A 24455-nucleotide genomic window follows, 5' to 3' on the forward strand; every position below is an offset into this window, starting at 1 on the left:
GACCTATGTGTGTCGGTGCGACGTTAAGCAACTTGCAAAAAAAAAAACCAACCACCACCATCATCATCGATATTTGGAGAACCAACTTCATACATGAGGAAAAACAAGTATTTTGCATAGTATGTATTAGTATGTATATATACCTGTTGTTTAGTACATATATGCTTGCATATTTTGCAGTTTTTAGTGGATAGCAATCTGCCCTCTAGTCGTGTGTATTATTTTGGGTTATCTAAATCTTAAATGAATCCCAACAAACTTAATTTACAGGGAGGCATTGTCGTCGAGCAGCGACACTCAGAGCAAGACGTTGAAGAACCTGATCCGCAACATTGGAAGCGGACTGCCCACGAGCCCCATCCTCAGCCGTAAAGTTAGCCAGCAGCCAGTGACAGGTAGCTCTCACTGATGTTTCAATTCTTAAGAGTTCCCTCTACTGCTAGGGCATACTGCCTCGGGACATGCTTGTTTCTAATTTTATATTTAAATATTTTATATGCTGCACTGAATAGATCTGAGTCGGAGGTTTTTATTGTGATCTGCTGAGAAATAGGAGATCGTTTAAGTTTGCTTTGAGTATTCAAATTTCATCATCATAATCTCAAACATAGTTTCCAGCCTTCGGTCGGGTATACTGGGAACATAACCCATTCTCTCTGTCCACATTCTGTTGTCTTCTTTCTGCATTCAAGTCCTCGGGTTTCTACATCGTCCTCAACACTTTGAACCTTTCTCTAGGTCTTCCTCGTTCTATTCTCACATCAAACATCCTTGTTGGCAATCTTTGCTAATTTGTTCTCCACTAATCTTGAATCTTTCTATTCTAGCTGTTAAGGGTTCCTCTTTCACCACCTCCTCCATCTGTCCAAATTGTCACTCCAATCCTACTCCTAACGAACTTGATACTTTAAAATTATGTCTACTGCCATATTTAAGTATCTGGGTACTCTCAATGTCGTGCAGCTATTTTATAGATTACTAGCTGATGTTCCCTTGCTTCGCTGCAGAATGAGCAGGCCGCAGACAGCTATGAACACTCCTGTGCCGTATTCCGTTAAGATGGCACACTGCTCATTCCAGTCAGCACGTCAGAGTGGGGGATCGAACAGCTGGATTACTATGATGAACCAGTGTGTTACGTGCCAATAGTTACCAGAAAATTCATGAACCAGATGAATGGTATACTAAAAAAAAAAGTTCTCTAACTCTCCAGCTATTTTCCGCCAATATTCACGTAGGCTATTTTACTCAGCACACAGCAGTAATCTCCTCTATCGGAGATGAGTGGCAGCTGAAGAGACAAAGCACTGCACAACAAACAATGGTTAATGTAATGTTATTGTTGATAAATTTTGTGAGCTTTCTATATTGTAGGCCTTCACATCTAGTTTTATTCTGACTCTGTGATATTAGGGTATGTAATGTAAAAGGATTCCTTTCTTTTTTCATGGTTCCCTCTTGTCTTATTCAAGTGTTATTCTTAAAGGGCATTCCATTACAATTTTTTCTCATTTTTATAATCACCTCCACAATTTTTCTTGTTGATGGACCAATGACCACGCGGTTTTATACCTTAAGACAATCCTGACAAAAACCATTGGCACTTAACACGATTGAGCAATATTTTCATTTTAGCAATGCTCGGTGTTGATGTGGACTTAACAATAAAAATCAAAATTAATGAATTTCTCAGTTATCATAGCCAGTATGTTAAAAATGTATAAGGCATAAATAATCGGAAATTTAATTCTGTATAACTTTCGTTATGTAGTATTTATCGATAGGACCACTAATAAACTTAGATATTTGAGAATTAAACTTTAGACCTTCCCTTAAACTACCATTTCATTCAGTGTCAATAACATTATTTATAGCTCAGATTGTAGTGACTCATTCCCCAACTTCACATACCGATTTTCATTAAATTCTTTTGAGTCATTTCCTCGTCATGACCGTACATACATACATACATACATACAAACAAACAAACAAACAGAAATGAGGGAAAATATGTGCATTTCCTTGTTAATGTGGACACGACTGATACAGTAATACCATTCTCTTTTAAATTCTGAGCATTGTACAGACAAAACTCTTATTTTATATATATAAATAGATAGTCAACAACTGTGTGTATTCAGGGAAAGTTTCAAATGAGGGGCACATAATTGTGTGATCAGGATGTTATTGATGTACCCAATTGCTTCAGATTCACTTGAAGATGTGAACAGAATCCAACACACAAAAATTGAGTCCGAGTTTCATCACAAGGATGTATACAAACGGTAGATAACTGGGGTGGGGTAGCAAAGAATGACATTGCCCTTCTATTGAATGAATTGTTATCAGTTACAACACATACTACTTGCAAACCTATCAACTCCAAACCAGAAACTATTTGCTGAATAAATGTGAACAATCCTTCCTGCATATTTCTCACAGGAAGACTGTGGACAACATCTTTATAGTGCTGCATTTTTCGAATTAAAGGCTGTATCTAAAATGTTATTGAATCAGCAAAGCAATACATTTTTACCTCCAAGTAAGACAGCTATTATGGGATAAAATGTACCTAAAATGTTACCACCTGTGTAATCTAAGTAAGGTTTCTGGTGGAATTTTGTCAAACAGTGAAATAACATGATCATATTCACCAAAAATGTGAACTTATGTTTATGTGGAGCAGAAAATTGTCATCCCTTTGCTCTGTGGCAGGATTAATTGTATAGCTTGCACAAACTTGATGCAGTGTGTTAAGATGAGGCCATATTAGATTCCCAGAGCTTCTCACAAACTTTTAAGCATGTAGTGATATTGAATACAAAATCAAAAAGTCTGAAGATTATACAGTATGATGATTTTTGTGTGCACCTAACATACTTAACAGCTCACATAGAAAATTAATCTTGAGAGTACAAATTGGGGCAAATATTTGTTTATAGGAAGAGGAGTTAGGGATTGGAATAATTTATCAAGGGAGATGTTCAATAAATTTCTAAATTCTGTGCAGTTATTTTTAAAAGATTAGGTAAACAACAGATAGGTGAATCTGCCACCTAGGCAACTGCCCTAAATGCAGATCAGTGTTGATTGATTGAACCTTGTTCCCATCTAATCAGTGCATATAATGACAATTATAGAAAAATCTGTTTTTATAACCTTTTATATTTCGAATGCTTTTACCTTATGAGCTATAATAATGGAGACATATTCCCAAATAAGTAAAAAGTGCGAAGCTTACCTTTCAATTCCTGACAACTCTAATGTTGTACCAATGTATTGCTGTAATCCATTTCTGCCGAAGTCTGTTGTCTTTTGGAAATGATACAATAGCTTCTCAGGGTCCTTTGTCAACATTAAAACACCATCTTGTGCACTTGTAACACGAAATGTTCAATTTTAATATTTTTTTAATTTACAAAATCATCTTTTAACAGCCACAGTACATTACCTCGCTCAACATACAGTTAACGCTGCAGCCATTAACATTTATACTGGGTGGTTCAGTAATGCAGTTATAAAAACTTGCTTTCTGTGCACCAGGCTGAGTGGTTCAGATGGTTGAGGCGCTGGCCTTCTGACCCCAGCTTGGCAGGTTCGATCCTGGTTCAGTACGGTGGTATTTGCAGGTGGTCAAATACGTCAGCCTTGTGTCGGTAGATTTGCTGGCACATAAAAAGAACTCCTGCAGGACTAAATCCCAGCACCTCGGCATCTCCGTAAACTGTAGAAGTAGTTAGTGGGACGTAAAACCAAAATAACATTATTTTATTAATTTCTGTGCCTCATATCGAGAAATTCAATCAGTACTAATGCAGTATCTATATTTAGTTGAATGTTATGCTATACCAGACATTACCTTTCCACATAATGTCCTGTTTCTCACCACATGATAGACAGAATTGGAGGCATTATTTCCTAGACTGCAAACTTCAGTATTCTGCATTCATGGGAATAAATTGAGTAGTTTCAATTTTTGCCGTCTAGATGCCTTCACAGTCATGCTTATTGCAGTAAAACTTTTAAGTCATGTACTCTCCAATGGTCAGCCTAACCTTGTGATGTCATGGTTCTCAAGCTGGTTGCAAGGCCTGTAGTATTAGAAGGTGTTGCTCGTAATTGCCAGAACTCATGTCGTCATATTTTCGTCTTTGATTCACTGAGCTAGGTGAAGGGAGGGGCCGGGGGAAAGAAGCTTGCGTATTAGTGACCCTAGCTGAATTGTTATCCTGTTGTTTGAAATAAATTGTAATTAGTTCATCGAAAAGGATATTAATTTTTTTCTTAAATTTCATTAAGGTTTCCATTGGAATTATATCTTTGATCAAGATGAATATAAATATTGTCATACATATTGAGGAGTGTGTCTGTATTTTTCCATATACAGTACAGCAAACTCTTGATTATCTGAGATAGTCACTGGGCAAGCTCACACGGATACAGTAACTGAAAACACGGATAATATGAGTTTATGCATTTTAATGCACAATGAAACTTTTAATAATACAGAACACACAATACTGTTTGAAAGTGCAATAATGTCTAAACAATTAATACATTCAATAACCACTTTTATCAAGAAAGTAGACAGATATAAAAATTACATCTGTGTCTGACCAGAAATCGCGGCAGCTTTTAGGTACAGGACGAGCAACAGATACTACACTCTTAGCTACAAACATTACTCATGACAGACAATGCGAGCTCCTGCATATTCCTTATCAAACTGTTCGTTACGCAGTACTTACAATAAATGTGTAACCAAAACACAATTGCACTACCACTTTGAAACTTCACGACACCACCTCAGTTCGTGGACAGAACCTTGAGATAGCCGTGCTTACCGCTCGCATCTGTGCTACTTCTCGTGAGGCGACTAGTAATTCTGAGAGTTTCTTACTGTCTGAACACCAATCCTATAATCATTCACTAATTTCTTTACTGATACTCCTTTCTTGAACGTGTCAATTAGTTCAAGCCATTTCTTTTAAAGTTAAAAGCACTTTCTTTCACTTCATAGCCATGACTGTAATCAAAGAGCACTCAAAGAACTGCTATACACTACATTGCTTAGTGTTCAGTTTTTGAACCAGCACACTTCAAATCGAAAGCACACTTGAATTTCAAGCGCATGATTCACAGGTATTCAAAATGCTGTAACAAAAATAATATAAAAATAATGATAATACAACAAAGTCCGCCTCTGTGGTGTAGTGGTCAGTGTGATTAGCTGCCAACCCCTGAGGCCTGGGTTCGATTCCTGCCTCTGCCACGAAATTTGAAAAGTAGTACGAGGGCTGGAACAGGGTCCACTCAGCCTCGGGAGGTCAACTGAGTAGAGGGGAGGTTCGATTCCCTCCTCAGCCATCCTCAAAGTGATTTTCCGTGGTTTCCCACTTCTCCTCCAGGCAATAGTACCTAACTTCAGGACACGGCCGCTTCTTTCCCTCTTCCTTGCCTATCCCTTCCGATCTTCCCATCAGCCAGAAGTATAGCAGGTGAGGCTGCCTGGCCAAGGTACTGTTCCATCTCCCCAGTTGTCTCTCCCTGACCCAAAGTTTCATTCTTGAGGACACTGCCCTTGGGGCGGTAGAGGTGCAATCCCTCGCTGAGTCCAAGGGAAAAACCAACCCTGTAGGGAAAACAGATTAAGAAAGAATACAATAAACCTATGGCGTGAAGGGTTAACCTGAAAACCAGATAATCCATACCTGATTAGTTTGCTATACATAATGACAAGATCTTGATTTATAGTAAAGGATGGTCAGTTTTAACGTGTAATCAGTATCTGGATTAAAAGTGTGGTTTCTGATAACAGTAATGTTTTGCTTCTGCAATTGCATTTCTGTATTGTACTCGTATTAAGAGGAACAATGGGCACCAAGACAAAGAAAGACATTGACAGTTTTTCTCCATTTTAAATGTTTCCTTCGACCATGTCTGGGATGGAATGAATGAAGCCTCCATCTAGCGGTGAGGATAGGAATTGTGCCAAAGCCTGTTGCACTTGTCATGTGTTTTTGCATATATTTTAATCTCTAAATGTATACCTTTATAGATTGGAGTTTTTTAACAATGATATACGATCAGTTGTAGCCGAGGATGTTCTCAAAGAATGACAAAACATGTATTACTTAATACGATTGTGAATTTCATGTAAATTTGGTGGATATCAACTAGTTTTGAAAATGTGGATCAATACATCTCTTAACTTAAGAATACATTACCATATTTATGTCAGTACAGATCTAATTCTGAAATTCATTACATGCCGTGCTTAGCATGCGGTATGATAATTTTGCGAGAGAGATATCTGGAAATGTATAGTTCGGGTGCTGTGGTATATCAAAGTTCAACATCACCTTGGATATGGGGAAGGGTGTGTGTTCCATATTCTGTCAGGAAACCTCCACCAAAGATCATCATATCATTTATTAAATTACAAAAGGAGTTCCGTTGCCGACCTTCTTGATTCTAGAGCAGGGCCTCTCAAATGCCCAAAATCTCAACGCGTGCAAATCGAGGTGCAAGAGCTCCGTGCACTGTGCATCTGTCCCGTTCGGTTCAGCTCGGACCAACGCTTTGTCACTAGGCTACTCGGCTAAGCTAGGCTCTACTTGACTCAAGTCAGCTCAGATTTAGAGCAAGTGTGGTAGAGGGAGACAGGAGGAGCGAGCGAGACAGGCGTGAGGAAAGAGAGAGTAAGCACTATTGCTCCAAATCGAGGAGCGGGGGTCTGCACTCTGGTCAACCAAGGGAAGTCGTCTTTTGCACTGTGCACAGTGCATGCACCAAGTGCATGTACCCTGAGAGGCCCTGTTCTAGAGTCTACACATACTGTATGGTATTTGATAATTTGCGTCAATCTCTGAACGCCAATGTAGGTTCTGTAATCAAGTTGGAGGTTGACAATACCAAATCTCATATACGACATGAATACATCCAATTAAAAGTCCACCTTGTCAATACTAAATATGAAATTTATTACAAACCGTACATGTGTCAGGAAACAGAGTTCTCTTCCTCAGCGGCTCGAAATATTATTACGGTCTCAGAAATTAATAATAAACATTAATTATAACATTTAATTGGATATATTCATGTGATATATTATTTGTCAATACAGGCCATTTTAATATCAACCATTATGGTTAAGATTATAAATTATACCAATTCTTTTTGAAATTTAATGCTCTTGTTGGATTTATTGAGGTTTCTTGCTAAAATATGGAATGCACACCCATCCATTCCCATTTCTGAGGTGTTACCAAACTTTGAGTCTCCACAGCGCCCAAACTATGGATTTTCGGGTATGGGTTCCTTTTTGGAAAAACTATCAGTGTCCTATCCCGCACAACATACTAAACATTGTTCATATTGTTGAGAATGACCCTGAATATTCGTAATGAATGCATTTTAAGTATTTTAGCTTTATAAATCACTTTTGTTGATCCTCATATTTTTATAGTTTATACTGTATAACCGTTGAGCATGTCACAAACATAACATAAAATACCAGGGAAATAAAACAGAAAGGACACAAAAAACAAGTTTGTAGGAAATCGCTACAGAGACAACGTTAACGGAAGCTAACAAGGAAACTAGGTCTAAGATCGAACCTTTTACTTACTTTACTGGAGATGTAAGTTTAAACAAGAAAGTCTGCTTTACACCAGTTTATAAAATTCAGTAAGAATTTTGAAGCAATACTTTGTATACATTTAACTTTAGAATTAATATTAACATTAACGATTCAAGCATGTACCTTTGTCGGGAGGTCAAGCACTTAACGAACGCAGTACTCTTGAGATACATAACACCAAAAAAGTAAAAAGGGTTAAATTCAAATTATATGACAATTATTAGAGAATTGATGAAAGAAATTTTCCAAAACAAGAAATTAACTCACCTTTATGCTAAATGCCTCAAAACATAGCATACAAATGCCATTCGTGAACAGAAGCAACAGTAGCAACAGTTTGAAGTGGGCAATTGTACCCCTCATCTTAGTTGATTCTAATCCATTTGAAAGTGGCCTAATTCCACATTACACATAGGGTACCTAGAGAAATATTATTTGGAAATGCATTTATTTCTGCATGGTGTCTTTAAAAGGACAATGGGAAGATACGGGTTAATGTAAAAAGGTATGTTCCTAAAGGATGTTGCATTCTCTTTATCTGAAGATCGTACCAAAGATCATTTAATGCCTCTTTAAAGAAACTGAAGTGTTTTCCTTCCCTTCCGTGTCTTTTTATTTAGATTCTCTTAAGCAACCTTCATGTCTTTATAACGATGAAGATGAACTTCTAGTTTCTATGCATTTTTTTTTTTTTACCCATTCATTATTTTGTACTGAGTTGGAGTTCTTTGCATTTATGAATGAAGACTGGTGCTAGTTATGTGACTGATTAATGTTTTTACGAATTTTAAATTCTAGTTTTATATTTGTGTGTCCTGAAGGTTATGCCTAACTTATCAGTAGATGGCTCTCTTAAGACATCTTGTGATCTCACCTTAGGTGTATTGGATATGGACTGAACTATTACACAGTACAATAAATATTGTAATTTTTTTGTTTTAACTTGTTGAATTTATTTTGGCCTTGATTCCAACTGGAGAAGGTTGTCGAGAGAATACTCGGTTAACAGTACACTTTTCTGTAGGTAACACTGAACATTGCTCCCTGCACCTCCTCCACTTGGGAAAAAGGCTTGAACTTCCTCAGTCCTGCTTTTCAGTCCTTGTCCTGTATTCAGCCATCAGACAAGTAGGGGAGGTGTAGGCGAGGGTTACACTTTGCCTTTCGACAAGATTCATCCTCACTTTAATGACCAGAAATGAGCATGCTGGACAGACACTATGGTGATGTGAGGATCAACTTCTGTTCTTCTTCATCATGGGCATTATTCCTGTCAAGGTGCAGAAACTGTCTAAATCGGTAATTTTCCTTTGCTTATGTTCCCTGTCTCTGTCCTGGACTAGCAGTCCTGCACATTTGCCTCTCCATTCGGTGATGTTGGGATGTGTCAGTGTAGTGGGTCACATACATAATGATGTAACATTGAAATCTTGGCTGACTTGTTGCAGAGTAGAATACCTACCCTTGTACTTTTTCCAAGATTGGGACTGGTACTAGTATATCTGTGGTGTTTCCCATTGATGGAGTTATGTGATGACCAACTATGTTCACTCTACTGTATTATCCTTATACCTCATAATTAGGAGGGGAATAGTTTTGTTTGTCCTTGCTTTTATTTCGAGAAATTGTACCCACTGTGGGTGGAGGATGCAGACAAAGAATACATCCACGATATCCACTGACTTTCAAAAGAGGCAAGTAAAAGGGGCGACTAAGGAATGATGGATTTTGAACCATGAAATTACCTGTGATTAGTACCATTATGTGAGGAACAACATTATGAGGAAAGTTCGCCAAGGGTCAACAACGAATGATATGAAAGTCGTAGCATATGCAGATGATGTAATTATATGGGAAGAAAATGAACAAAAATTGGAAGAACAACTAAATACCTGGCAGAGGGCAATTGAAGAAGCAGGCATGGAAATAAATTTAACAAAAAGTGAGGTAATGAAAATCAGTAGAGAAAACAAATAAATGAAGGATGTTAGGTGTGATGGAAAAATTCTTTGAGAAGTAGATGCTTTCAAATACCTAGGAAGTAAGCTAACTGGGAAAAGAAACATCAAGGAAGAAATTTTGAAGAGGATAGGAAATTACTCAAAATTTTATTACTGTGTATCAGATATAATTAGAAATTGGAAAGTACCTACCAAAGCAAAAATCATGATATATAAATCATATTATTTACCAATATTGACCTATGGATCAGAATGTTGGACTTGGACAAAAAATAGATCTGAGTAGATAACAAGCAACAGAGAAGAGCTTTCTGCACGGGATCTTGGGTAAAACAAGGAGGGACAAGATAAGAAATGGAACAATACGAAACATGCTACAGATCAATCCTCTAAAAGAAACTATAGAGAGAAATAGGCTTCAGCCATGTCAAAAGATTGGGACAAAAAAGATTACAAAGAAGAACTCTAGAATGGAAGAAGACCAATTGGAAGACCACGAGCAAGATGGACGGATCAGGTGGAGGGTGACGTAAATCGGAGAGGAATACAGTGGTAGACAGTGATAGAATGTGGGGAAAAAAGAGAAGAGTGGAAGAGGCTCTGTGAACGACCTGCATAAGCAGAAACATACCAAGAAGAAGAAGAAGAAGATGTGAGCAACAGCATGAGTTTGCGATTAGTATCACTATGTGAGGATACCAAAACAAGTGTTGGAGGCAGGTAGACTCTGTCAAGGACAGTATTTAAAAAAAAAAAAAAATTGGACTGGAATATAGTTATTCAAGGGGAGTAGTGGAAGGAGAGGCAGTTGTGCAGAAGTGTCATTAACACCCCAACCTGCCAGGAGCTGGACAAGGGGAAATGATGATGATGAGTACCACTATATATGGGGATGGGTCTGTGTTACTTTGATTAGTACCACTATGTGAGGATACCAAAACAAGTGTTGGGAGGTCAATATACAAGGAAAGAGGGCAAGAAGCGAATACTCTTTAACATTGTTTACTTTTTTTTCACCATAATGTCGGTAAACACAAGCACAGGTCAAATGGATATTGAATGTGGAGTCTGATCAGTTTCAGTACTTCGAGTACTCATTTGTATACTTACCACTGCATACAATACCAGAATGCATCTCTTTTATAATTACATTATACTCCGTTAAAATAGCTTAGTCTCTTGTTGACACGTATTTCCAGAATGGAGAAGGTCCATGGTTGGCTGTTCACTTACTCGGCACAAACAACATTCAGTCCCAACTACCTGTAGGCCTTTGATATGCCGCTCGCCACACAATGCGGGCAACAACACTCTTGATCTGTCGAAATTTCTCACGACAAACAGGTGCTAGTCTCAAAGTATCGAGTCCCTGTTTCAGACTGCCCATCACTACCATACACTATGATCATGGAGTCACCGGGAGAATCGGCTGTGCAGTTAGGAGCTTTACAATGGTGAAAAAAGTGAGTGTGTCCTCCTTATTCAATACATTATTATATTCCATCATTAGACGGAGTAATGAAATTCAAACATGTTTCGGCTTGTTTGAGCCATCTTCAGTGAAAAAAAAGGGGGGGTGAAATAATTTACATAATATAAGCTTTAAAATGCCAAAAAATAATGAAAGAACATCTGAAAAAACAAGAGAGCCTGCACAGAAACTAAATTAGCATAATGTAGAATATTTACATCATCATGTGGAGCAAAAAACAACTCGCTGCGACAGAATTCAGTGAAATAGGGGTTAATACAAAAAACATAATTGAAACTAAAAACTGTGTTAACCTAAGAAGGAAAGAAATGAAAACAAATAATACAGATGAAAATGAACAATAAGTGCACATAGTGAGGTTGAGTATTAAAGCTCTTTAGGCTGTGTGGTTAGGGACGCACAGGTATGTGCTTGCATTCGAGAGATAGTGGGTTCGAACCCACTGTCGGCAGCCTTGATATGTTTTTCCATGGTTTCCCATTTTCACACCAAGCAAGTGCTGGGGCTGTAGCTTAATTAAGGCCACGGATGTTTCCTTCCCACTTAAAATTTTTGTGAAAGAGGCCAAGTGTCAAAACTAGTCCCTTGATAACATATTGTAATGTATTTATAGACATTGCAATTATTGTACAGTATTGAATAGGTGGAATAAACTTTGTAAATTACATGTAATCTTAATACAATACGGAACCAATAATGAAATTTATAATCTTGAAGAGAGAGGAACCCTACAGGACGAGTGGATGTAGCTCGGGACAGAAACCTATGGAGCATGACATAACATAATGTTACCAACAAACTAGCCAGCTGGCCTCACTCCAAAGCTTTGCACTGCCTTGCCCTCTTCGGTGGACTAATAGAAAGGAAGCACTGCTGCAGATTTTCATTAGGATACACTGCCTGACAAAAAGAACTGAAGGACCCAGAAGAGAGGAGGAAACAAATTGAACTTCACGTGTTGAGAGGATGGGTGATGTTATTTCGAGTAAAATTTACAGAGAATTTGGCAGTACGAGCCCACTTTTCAGTATGAAGTTGCACCCTATCTGGCTTGGATGCATGCACTGATTCGGTTGGAGGCAAGGTAGCCCACAGTTGTTGTAACTGCTCCTTGATATACTGGCTCTGGGATGCAGTTGACTTCTGAGCTGGTCCCACACACGTTCTATTGGTGACATTGGGGATCTTGCTGGCCACAGGAGTACTTCAACATCACGCTGGGAGTTCATAGACACATGTACCGTGAGTGGACAAGCATTGTCCTGTTCAAAAATGGCACCACAATACTGTTGCATGAGAGGACACAGATTGTCCATGACATAACGTTGTGCCGTCAGGTTTCCCCTCAATCACTACCAGCCATGACCTGAAGTCATACCCAATAGCTCTTCACACCATGATGCCAGGAGTAACACCGCTGTGCCTCTCCAAAACATTGGAAGAAAGGAACCTCTCCCCAGGTTGCCGACGTATTCACAGATGGTGGCCATCCAGGGTAGTGCAAAACCACGATTCACCGTTGAACACACTGCAACATAATTCATCAGCATTCCATGCTTCCCAATCACGGTACCATTTCAAACCCAGCCGTTTGTGTTGTGGTGTTAATGGCAGTCTACAAATGGGCTGGTAATTCCCTAGTCCAGCCGCTGCTAGTCTCTGATCAATGGTGCGCTATGATACAGAATGTTGTAGGGAGTCCATTACATCTTCTTGCAAGGCAGGCACGGATGTGAAGGGGTTACCATGTGGTTGTGCACAGGACAGCGATCCTCTTTGAAGGTTCTTGTGATCGGCCGAGTATTTTTTCATTCGTTCTGATCATAATTTTCTCAATCTCACCAGGAGACCCAAACAACAAATGATGCCACGAGAAGCATTGCATCATGTACAAGATTGCTAACGCAAGGCGAATAAGTCCCGGGTTAGCGCTGATCAGACGTGGTCAACCGGAACCTTCACAATGAGTATGCCTGTCCTCACGTTCCCAGGCAGTACATCATTGGGCCACTGTTACATCCGAATGCCCCATAAATCTGAATATTGCACAATTTGTCCAGCTGGCCAAATGGAGACCCAAAATGAAGTCCTTTTCAAACTCTTCCAGGTGCTGATAACGCTATCTTGTACGAGTACATGGCATCTCCGTGTCCTTTATAGTAATCGCTCAACCTCTGATGCTGTTCACGCCCCTTAGGTATCCTTCCAGGCCTGATAACAACACTAAACACGAACAACACTAATACTCTGATGGCCCGTCACAGAGAATTGCAACTCTGATTGTTTACATACCCGTTGATGGTGTGTGGGTGTACTAAGTTACATTGACATCTGACTATTTCTTCTGGGTGCTTCAAACTTTTTTGCCAGGTAGAGTTATTATTATTATTATTACTTATATGAAAATGAAAACCTACAACCTGGTAGTCCAGTCTTTGACCGGGTCAGGGATGTAATGAATGAACCATATATAGGCTGTTGTTACAATGGGGTCGCCACTCCCAAGGTGATTATTAATGACTGATAAATGCGATGAAATGATAATGGAGAGTGTTGCTGGAATGAATGATGACAGGGAAAACCGGAGTACCCGGAGAAAAACCTGTCCCACCTCCGCTTTGTCCAGCACAAATCTCACATGGAGGAACCGGGATTTAAACCACGGTATCCAGCGGTGAGAGGCCGACGCGCTACCGTCTGAGCCACGGAGGCTCTATTATTACTTATATATTAGTGTAAATTCTAACTTTTAAGTACACAAGAACCTCGTTTATCCGGATTAAGTTGGACCGGAACTGATCCGGATTATCAAAAATCTGGATAATTCGAAAAAACTGAAAAACAAATACAATAAGTGTTATATATTAACATAAGTTGTACAGTAATGCCTTTTTTCAATTGTATAAAAAAAATAACACTTTCTTACATTTACGATTCTGTTTTATGCACTAAAATAATGTGCGGGCTTTTTCTGTTTTACATTTGTATACTGTTTGTGCGCAGCACGATCACAGAGACGTTTTACTAACATTCATTCTGCCGGTGTGGTTTCAGTTTGGGATTCTAAATACGCCATCAGTTTGTCCAGCTGCATTGCTGCATCTCCATGAATCATTGTTTCTTCTGATGGAGTGCCGGTTTCATTTTCCATTTCACCATCACACTCGTCATTACCTGCCGAGGAACAAGAGGCAATAATTTATTCATCTGTTATTATACCGTAGCCTGAATTAGTCATTTTTAGTCAGTCATTTACGTCGTTCACATCTACGTCCAAGCAGCCGAGAATGCGCGCAAATGTGTCAAGGAACTCTGAAGAGTCCACGGTTTCCCATTCTCAATTCCAGGCGAATGCTGGGACGGTACCTTTGATAGACCGTGGCCGACTTGCTTCCAATTTGTGTCCTTAACTCTCCTTGGCAGAAAAGATATTCAAGAAGAACCGACCCTGTAAAAGAAATACTGTACAAGTATATTTTTTATTACTTTTGATCTGGATAATCTGGAGATCCGGATGAATGAGGGCCAGATAAACAAGGTTCTTGTGTATTAGAATGGTATAAAGAGAACTTAAACATACATGTTTTTACATTTCATATTATTATTATTATTATTATTATTACTAGGAAACGTATCCGTGTTTCGCTACGGTATTCTACATTTTATATGGATATCAAAGTAAATACTGTACGTGCAGTAATTAAGATTGTTTTAAAATTCATGACCCTTAGCTTTATCCTAGAAATAGCATGGGGTGGTCCCCATACGTTGCTTCTAATGTAAAGTGTGGGTTGCGGAGTTGTAATGAAAACGGCAGGCTTACTTGCCTACTGCCATTCACAATCGAGTTGGGAAGATTAAATTATAATTGCAGGCCCAATTGCCTACTGCACGGTCGCAAGCGATTTGGGGAGTTTTCGTTACAATTGCAGGCTCCCTTTCCTACTTCCAGGCAGAAAACAGTTGAGTTGCTTTTATTATAATGGCAGGTAACTTCCCTACTACCTGTCAAAATTGAGTTGTGCAGTTATCATTATAATGACAGGCTCATTTTCCTTCTGCCAGCCAGCGTTCTGCCAGTCGCACGGAGTTGGTGAGTTTCCATTAAAATAGCAGGCCACTATGCCTAATGCTAGTCACATTTTAGATGGGTACATATGTTTATAATGACAGGCACCCCGACCTGCAACCAAACACAATCGGGTAGGGGAGTATTGGACAAAATTGCATGTTCCCTTGCCTCCTGCAAGTCAAATCGAGAAGTGAATTATTCATTCCAATGGTAGGCCCTCCTTACTAATGCCACTTACACAGGAGTTGGAGAAAAACCCCATTCCTATTGTCAGTCAGTGTGGGGAGCACTGATTACAATAGCAGACACACCCTTTCTCGATCGCTACAAATCGACATCAATGCATATATATAGATCGACATACCAGTACGAAAGTATATGCATGTTTACAATATTGCAGAACTTCATTTACAGATTAACTTCTGCTAAACGGTACATCATATCGACAAAGGATTGTACCATAAGAAACAGTATTTAGCGGCCTAAATGGCTGGTCCTATGATATTTTCTCGCACCTCGTCTGTTCGTGGATCAGGTAGAAACTTTGAAGAGGGTGAAATTTGTGTAAGATTATCTTACATTGCATTAATTTTCGGATAATTATGTGACATTTTGGCTCACATATGGGTACTGGGTGGGCCAATGTTCATGTAGAGTTTGATGATTCTAACTTTCCTGTAAGTGATTGAAAGTATGAATTATGCATGTAAAAACTCCAAATTTACTTAAAATCGAGAAATAGAGATGAATCTAATGTATAAGGGATACAGATACGACATAGTCATGAGATCAAGGTTGAAGATCACTCCAAATTGAACGGAGATTGTGTCATCTGTTATGTGAAAGGACTTCCTGTTTATCCCACGAAATACCTTGAAACGAACGTCAGCACTATCATTAAAATTGCCTCCATATTTCAGTATTCTTCTGGGATAAAAAGTGAAAAATTTAAAGATGTTGGAAGTTTTCCGTCCGTTACAGGCTGAAACGTATAATTTTGCCAAATTTCAATTTTCTTGCTTGTCTGGCAGATTATGCCGCAATCTGGATTTTGGGTGAGGGGGGGTAAAAATTAGGACTTTCAGGAAACTACACCAAAACTATGCAGATGGTCATTATTACCCCTCAAACAGGTAGCTGTACGAAAATTTCACCAAAATAGTCAATGTACAGGCACACACAGTCGTTACGATTTTATTTATATAGATAGATTAGGAATCTGCTCCACGTACAACACCTTTTGGGTTATGTCCACTAGACTTAGCCTGAGAAACCGACCTTTCATGATATCTCCCTTATTAATCCTCCTGTTGACAAAATGCACCTGAGAAAATATTTAGAATTGGATTTCCATCAAGTTTGCACGATTTGCAATCAGGTTGGTCTTGTACTTTATGTATTGTGGGAGAGTAAATTCACCATTTCGGTTACCTATAAAACCCTAGTCCATTCCGAGAATTTAAAATAGTATTGATCTTGAAACCTACCCTTGGACAGGTGGATGCTAAATATAAAGTTTGCTTCAAGAAATACGTTTTACACGCACCCGCTCTTGCGTTAAGTCAGGTGGGACTTGTACCGAAAAACGGTCCGTTAATGATATCTCCCTTATTAATCCTGGTATAGAAATGATGCACATGAGATAAAAGGTTTAGAAATTAATTTCCATTAAGGAAGGTAGATTTCCATTAAGTTTGGTTGTGTATATTTTGAGGAAGTGCAAAATCACTGTTTCGGTTTCGTATAAACCCCCAGTCAGTTCAGGGATTTAGAAACAATATTTGCCCTAAAACCTACCCAAGGACAGGTGGATTCTAAATATGAAGTTTGGTGGAAATATATCCAGTAGTTTTTCAAGTTATAGAAGGACATACAAACAAACAGACAAACAGACATCAAGGCTAAAAATTATACATATAGTCATTATTACACCTGAAACGGATAACTGTATGGAAATTTCGCCAAAATAGTCAATGTACAGATATTGTTGGGAGATCAGAAGAATGCACATGCTCGGTGAGGCACGGGGTGAAGGGATTTTCACCAACACAGCCAGTGACGCAATGGTTACCATAGCAACTCCGCTACTACCCAGGCGACTTTATATTGTCTTCTACTGGCAGCTCTTCGCCCTTGTCAGGTGTAATCCAGCAAACCGCAAAGTGTGAGTCAATGTTTTCGTGTAGCAGATAAGAGCAGATAAGAGCCGATCTGTCTGGGCAGAACAGGAAGTTCGTGCTTGCAGGCCACATTCCTCATTCTTGCATTCTTCTCATCTCTACACAATACACAGTATTTACAATTTTATTTATATAGATTATTATTATTATTATTATTATTATTATTATTATTATTATTATTATTATTAAGAGGATGGCACCTATAGGATCAGGCACAACAGTAAGCTCTATGATCATCAGAAAGACATAATCACATCTATGAGGAAAAGGCCACTTACCAGTGTTGCCAACTTATATTTTCAAAATCCGCTAAATACGACCAAACATCCGCTAAAAGTCTGCCAAGAAATCCGATCTCAAATAATGAGCAATAATAATAATAATAATAATAATAATAATAGTAGTCTGCATGAGGAAGATACTGGGGCCAGTCAAGGAAGGTGACAGTTATAGAAGACGGCCTAACCAAGAGCTCTACAAGTACTGTGAAAGAATAACGAATGTAGCAAGGAAGAGACACCTAGCATTCTATGGGCACATCTATAGGATGCATCCGACCAGGTTGACCAACTGGATTCTCAGCTACTGGCAAAATAAGAAGACCAAGTCACCATGGTTGATGGAAGTGGATAAAGATCTACAGGAACTGGGAATAACAGAAAGAAACTTAAAGGATCGGACAACACTCAGGAAGATACTTAAACATAAGGAGTTCCAGGACAGACTACCAACGAAGAAGACTGGCGCCCTTTGGACAAAGGAGAGGAAGGAGCAACACAGCCTGAGGATGCGCAACTACTGGGCAAACATCAAAGCCCATTCCAAAATGTAATAGTTGAATGTCGTAGTCCTTAGCTGGCCTATACGAAACAAGAAGAAGAATAAATGTCTGCACTCACCTGATGTGTGAGTTTTGCTGGGATTAACCCCCTGCCTGCGATCCGGTGAGCTAAATCTTGTAGGCGTTTTAGTGCCAGCTGCAAACTAGGTGAATCCCCTTCCTCAAGGGCCACACACAGAACAGGCCATTTCATTAAATGGTCTTCCTTCATAGCATAAATATAAATGCTACTCTCTCACAGTTACATTATCTGTTGTCATTCATCAACTAAGAGATAAGTACCCTTTCCCCACGCATTACAATTTTATGATACTCTGATCTCATAACATCGAATACAAATAACATGTTTTCCTCATGTGACTGCTAGCTCCTGACAAAAAATACGGAATAGCTCGGAGACAGACTGGAGTACAAATTAAAAAATGTAAAATGGATAAAACACTAAATTCCACTATAAGAAATCGTGAGGAAAGCAACGTGAAACTACCTCACTTCTCATTTCCCTAGTACGCCTCTTTAGCGACGCCTAGGCTATTTATGACAGCTGTTGGTGGAGCTACAGAGGATCAAACCAGCCTTCGGGCTGAATACCCAACATACAATACGTAAGAAATCTAGAATTCCGCCAAAAAATCCGTTGTCCGCTAAATGATATATTTCTCCACCGACAGTCTTCTAATTCCACCAAATTTAGCGGAAAATCCACTAAGTTGGCAACACTGCACCTGCATGGACCATGGCAGGCTCACCAACAAGATCTTCAGCACAGCAGATAGGGAGGGGAGTGGGGAGAGGCGCTCCAAGAAAAAGATGATTACCACAGTGAAATTGGACCTAGAACAATTAGAAATTCTACTAAATTCCACAGAGGACCAATCACAACTCCACCGGTTTACTATGCAGGGTGTCTTCCCAGTGTCCCTCACCTGAGGAGAGGAAGCTCGTACAGCCAGAAAATGAAAGTTTTCTGGGCCAAGAAGAAACAAAAGACTCATGTAATGAAATTATAAGTAACTTAAATGGCCACATTGGACCATGAGTCATTTCACATTCACTTTCACTTTGAAGGTTGTACTGCTTGGTTCTTGTGCACTTAGGGGCGTGCAGCTGTAAGCCCCACTGTCGGCAGCCCTGAAGATGGTTTTCTGTAGTTTTTTGTAGTTTCCCATTTTCACACCAGACAGTTGCCAGGGCTGTACCTTAGTTAAGGCCATGGCTGCTTCCTTCCCATTCCTAGGCCTCTCGTATCCTATCATCGCCATAAGACCTATCTGTGTCTGTGGGACGTAAAGCTAATTGTAGGAGTTACGAATATGGGAAGGATCTCGTCATGACATTCATTTCTTCTTCTTTTCTAGCCTATTTCAATCCACTGCTGGATGTAGGCCTCTTCCGTATGCTTCCATCGCCGTTGGTCTTGAACGACTTGGAACCAACGTGTTCCAGCCAACAGCTTTATGTCGTTGAGCCATCTCTTCTGGGGTCTTCCAATGCCTCTCTTATGTTCCCATAGTCTCCAGTGAACAATCCTAGAGGTCCACCTGTTGTAGTCTTGTCGAGCTACGTGTCTACCCATTGCCATTTTGCTACTCTCTCTAGGATGTCTGTTAAATTAATTATTCTCCTGATGTTCTCTGAACAGATCTTATCCCTAAGGCTGATCCTTAGCATCTATCGCTCCATGGCTCGTTGTGTTTGTTGAAGCTTGCGAGCACTTTCCTTCGTCAGAGTCATCGTTTCCAGACCGTAAGTAGCAACTGGCACCACGCATGTGTTATAAACCTAGGTCTTCAGGTTAATTGGAACTTCTTTGTTGGTGAGGATGAATCTTAGTTTTCAGAATACTGGCGAGTTGGCCGTGCGCGCGGCTGTGAGCTTGCATCCGGGAGATAGTAGGTTCGAATCCCACTATCGGCAGCCCTGAAGATGGTTTTCCGTGGTTTCCCATTTTCACACCAGGCAAATACTGGGGCTGTACCTTAATTAAGGCCACGGCCACTTCCTTCCAACTCCTAGGCCTTTCCTATCCCATCGTCGCCATAAGACCTATCTGTGTCGGTGCGACGTAAAGCCCCTAGCAAAAAAAAAAAGTTTTCAGACTGCTGTCCAACTCATACCTATTCTGCAAGGAATTTCTGCACGTTGGTTGTCTTTTCCAAGTTTTATCTTGTGTCCAACATAGAAGTACTCATCGACAGCTTCTATATATTGGTTTCCCATTTTAAGGCATACAATAGTGTTCCCTGCAGCAATGTTAAGGAAACCATGGTCAAAACGAGACTGAGTTCAGAAACTGTGGAAATGGTGCAATCAGTGTACAAAAACTGTGACAGCTGCATACACATGCGACTAAGAAGGACAGAATGGCTTAGAAATGAAACTGGAATAAGACAGAGGAATGTGCTGTCTCCTCTTTTCTTTCTAATGGTTATGGATAAAATTGTAAAGGAGACAAAGGAAGCATTTGGGAACAGGGAGATGAACTTATTACCATTTGCAGGAAATATTTTCTGAGGAACAAACAGCAAAAAAAGTACAAGATCAGCATGATGTACTGAATGAGAAAATGGCAAAATATGGTGAAAATATCAGGACAGATAAAAGCAAGACCATGGTGATATCAAAAGGAGAAAGACAAGGGAAAGGTATTGTGAAAATTAGTGTTCAAAGCCTAGACATTGTGGACATTTTGAAGTACCTAGGAAGTGAATTAATACAGAATACAAGGCTGGACATGGAGATTAGCAAGAGGGTGCAACAGGGCAATGCAATCAATCAGTCACCACTGATCTGCATTTAGGGCAGTCACCCAGGTGGCAGATTCCCTATCTGTTGCTTACCTAATCTTTTCTTACATAATTGCAAAGAATTTGGAAATTTATTGAACATCTCCCTACCGGGCGAGTTGGCCGTGCAGTTAAGGGGCGCGCAGCTGTGAGCTTGCATCCAGCAGATAGTGCATTTGAACCCCACTGTTGGCAGCCCTGAAGATGGTTTGCCATTTTCACACCAGGAAATGCTGGGGCTGTACCTTAATTAAGGCCACAGCCGCTTCCTTCCCAGTCCTAGCCCTTCCCTATCCCATCGTCTCCATAAGACCTATCTGTGTCGGTGCGACAAAAAAAAAAAAGAAAGAAGAAAAAGAACATCTCCCTTGATAAATTATTCTAGTCCCTAACTCCTCTTCTTTCTATAAAGAAATATTTGCCCCAATTTGTCCTCTTAAGATTAATATTCTATGTGAGCTGTTAAGTATGTTAGGTGCACACAAAAATAATTATAGAATCTTCAGAATTTTTTATTTTCTGATTTTGTATTCAATATCACCACATGCTTAAAAGTTTATGAGGGGCTCTGGGAATCTAATACTGCCTCACCCTAACATATTCTACCAGAGTGTAAGAAAGCTTGTGTGGAATAAGGAAGTGCCAAGGCAGTGTAAAGAGGAGAGTGCAGAATGTATTATGTTGACTTATGCAGGGACTGCCTGGCCGAGGCGGTAAAGGAGTGCTCGGTTTGCCCGGAAGGACGTGGGTTCAAATCCCCGCCAGGAAGTCGTAAAATTTGAGAAACAAGATTTCCACTTCCGGAGGTGCATATGGCCCTGAGGTTCACTCAGCCTACACCAAAATTGAGTACCAGGTTAATTCCTGGAGGCAAAGGCGGCCGGGCGTAGAGCTAACCACTCTACCCCATCACGTGCTGAGGTTAACAGTGGTGGAAGCCTGTACCTTCCACTCCTCCAAGGACCTTCATGGCCTGTACGGAGGTGACTTTGCTATGCTTTTGTTGACTTATGCGGCTGAAATCTGGACTGTGACAAGTAGAGAGGAGAGTAGAATTCAGGCCAATGAAGTGAAATATCTAAGAAGTACGATGAGAAAGACAGATTGAGAAATGAAAAAAAAAATAAAAATGAAATGGCGTATGGCTTTTAATGCTGGGAGTGTCCGAGGACATGTTTGGCTTGCCGGGTGCAGGTCTTTTGATTTGACACCCGTAGGTGACCTGCGCATCGTGATGAGGATGAAATGTTGATGAACACGACGCATACACCCAGCCCCCATGCCAGCAAAATTAACCATTGATGGTTAAAATTCCCGACCCTGCCAGGAATCCAACCCAGGATCCCCGTGACCAAAGGCCAGCACGCTAACCATTTAGCCATGGAGCCGGACATAAATGAAAATGTGAGAAAGGAGGTCGTTATGGAAAACTGAAATGAGAGAATTGATAGAATTAAACGAAGATGGTTTGGACATGTAAAGAGGATGGAGGAGGAGAGAATACCAAAACTGATGACAGTGATAAGGTTTGAGGGAAAGAGAGCGAGAGGGAGATCTAGAACAAGGTGGATTGATTCAATAAAGAGGAGTGCAAGAAGATGTAAAAAAAAAGAAAAATGTTTCCAGTCTCTCAGACACACAACACTTTCAGATGCAAATTAAGACACTATAACCATACTTGTAAAAATCACGTATTATATACAAAGAATGGCATGTTTCATTCTACAAGAACATACTCAGATTCTATCAAATCACATAAAATGTGCATATATGTACAGTATATAACTGGGTTATAGTGAGAGGTAACAACAGACGTTTCTTCAGCAGTGTAGATAAGTACAAAATATTTCATTTTACGGTGTAGGTAGTTTCCCATACAATAATTTTTTGCTCACATATGGTTCATATTATCACCTAACTCCATATCATTGACAAGTTTACATTACGTAAACTAATGGAAATTCTAAGTTCCCATGGAGAGAATTAGATATTTTTCCACCAATAGAGCATATCAAAAATCAGATCAACAATTAGACGTATGGCTTTTCAGGCATTTGCTCTATTAACCAGTGTTTCGTCTTAGGTCTGACACTTGACTCATCAGAGTGGGATGTGTCAGACCCTACCCACTGACACTGGGGTGTATGCAGGTGGAGTTTTATCTCCCATACGTAGTTATCAGACTGTGCCTCTAAGCTGCCTCTGTGGATCAGCGGTAGAGTGTCGGCCGATGATATAGATGTTGATTCCCATAGGGAATCTGAAATATTTGTCCTGAATGAGCAAATTTATAATACCAATATAAATGGTCCGTTATTGGACATTATAAATTTTCCAGCTAGCTCATTCTTGGTTGCCAGCGTTTCGCCCTCGTGTGCTAGGGTGGGCTCGTCAGTTGGTACCTAGCACACCTACCAATGGGCTTCTGATAAGCTCACCTGCGTACACCCCAGTGTCAGTGGGTAGGGTCTGACACATCCCACTCTGATGAATCTAGTGTCAGACCTAAGACGAAACGCTGGTTAATAGACCAAATGCCTGAAAAGCCATACATCTAATTTTTGATCTGATTTACGTAAACTATACGGTACATATATGCACATAATTCAAGTGATGATAGAATCTGAGGATGTTCTTGTAGAAGGAAACATGTCATTCTTTATAATGTGTATGCTTATGGTGTTTTAATTTATATTTGAAACTGTTGTGTGTCTGACAGACTGGAAAGTATTTTATTACATTTAATAAGTCGACACTGGAGATGTAGTTTCTTTCTTAACAAAAAAATAAATAAATAAAAGTGTAAGAAGAAGAAACCAACTATTACACATTTTGCCGCAAGATCACAGCATTACGATCTAAGAGAAAACGATTACAGAAAAGCGACATTACCCCGAAGATATTTTCTTTTAAAAAAAAGGGAAAAAAGAAACTCATTCAATTCTTTCCAGCATTACTTCTCAATGCTCCTCATTTCAATGTTTATGAGAGGTCGCAACTAAATTTATATGATCGTCAGTTCATTTAGCTACCCATGAACAGTGTCAAATTAATTGCAAATGAAGGAGCTCTACTCTACTCTACTCTACTCTTCTCTTCTTCACTACAGAATCTTAAGTAATGTTGTATTTTCAGTACTGTATCTCGCAGTAATTTCCCTGCAGAGGGAGTTTTCAGTTTTTTAGGAAAAATCAAGCAGAATTTAGACCCACATTAAGCACATTTACACTGGAATCGCTTATGGTCCAGAAGACTAAAATATCACAGGGGGAAGGATGCTTCAAGGAAACCTACACTGGGTGCGAAAAAAGCTACAAAGATTGCTTTATCACTGTACTGACGGGTAATGTGTAATATGATGTATTTTAGAACACACTGTCCGGCTCCATGGCTAAATGGTTAGCATGCTGGCCTTTGGTTTGATTCCCGGCGGGGTCGGGAATTTTAACCATAATTGGTTAATTTTGCTGGCATGGGGGCT

General features: G+C 39.6%; 1 protein-coding gene across 1 annotated transcript in view; it reads left to right on the plus strand.

The window, feature by feature from the left end:
• The window catches only part of LOC136882400 (WD repeat-containing protein 91), a 105979-nt gene that overhangs the window by 22614 nt on the left and 58910 nt on the right, over positions 1 to 24455 (plus strand). The window contains exon 6 of the mRNA XM_067155028.2: positions 271 to 395. Coding sequence (XP_067011129.2) covers positions 271 to 395 — 125 coding nt within the window. The remainder of the gene's footprint in view (positions 1 to 270; positions 396 to 24455) is intronic.

Source organism: Anabrus simplex, chromosome 10 (genome assembly GCF_040414725.1).
Source record: "Anabrus simplex isolate iqAnaSimp1 chromosome 10, ASM4041472v1, whole genome shotgun sequence".
Classification (NCBI taxonomy): Eukaryota; Metazoa; Arthropoda; class Insecta; order Orthoptera; family Tettigoniidae; genus Anabrus; species Anabrus simplex.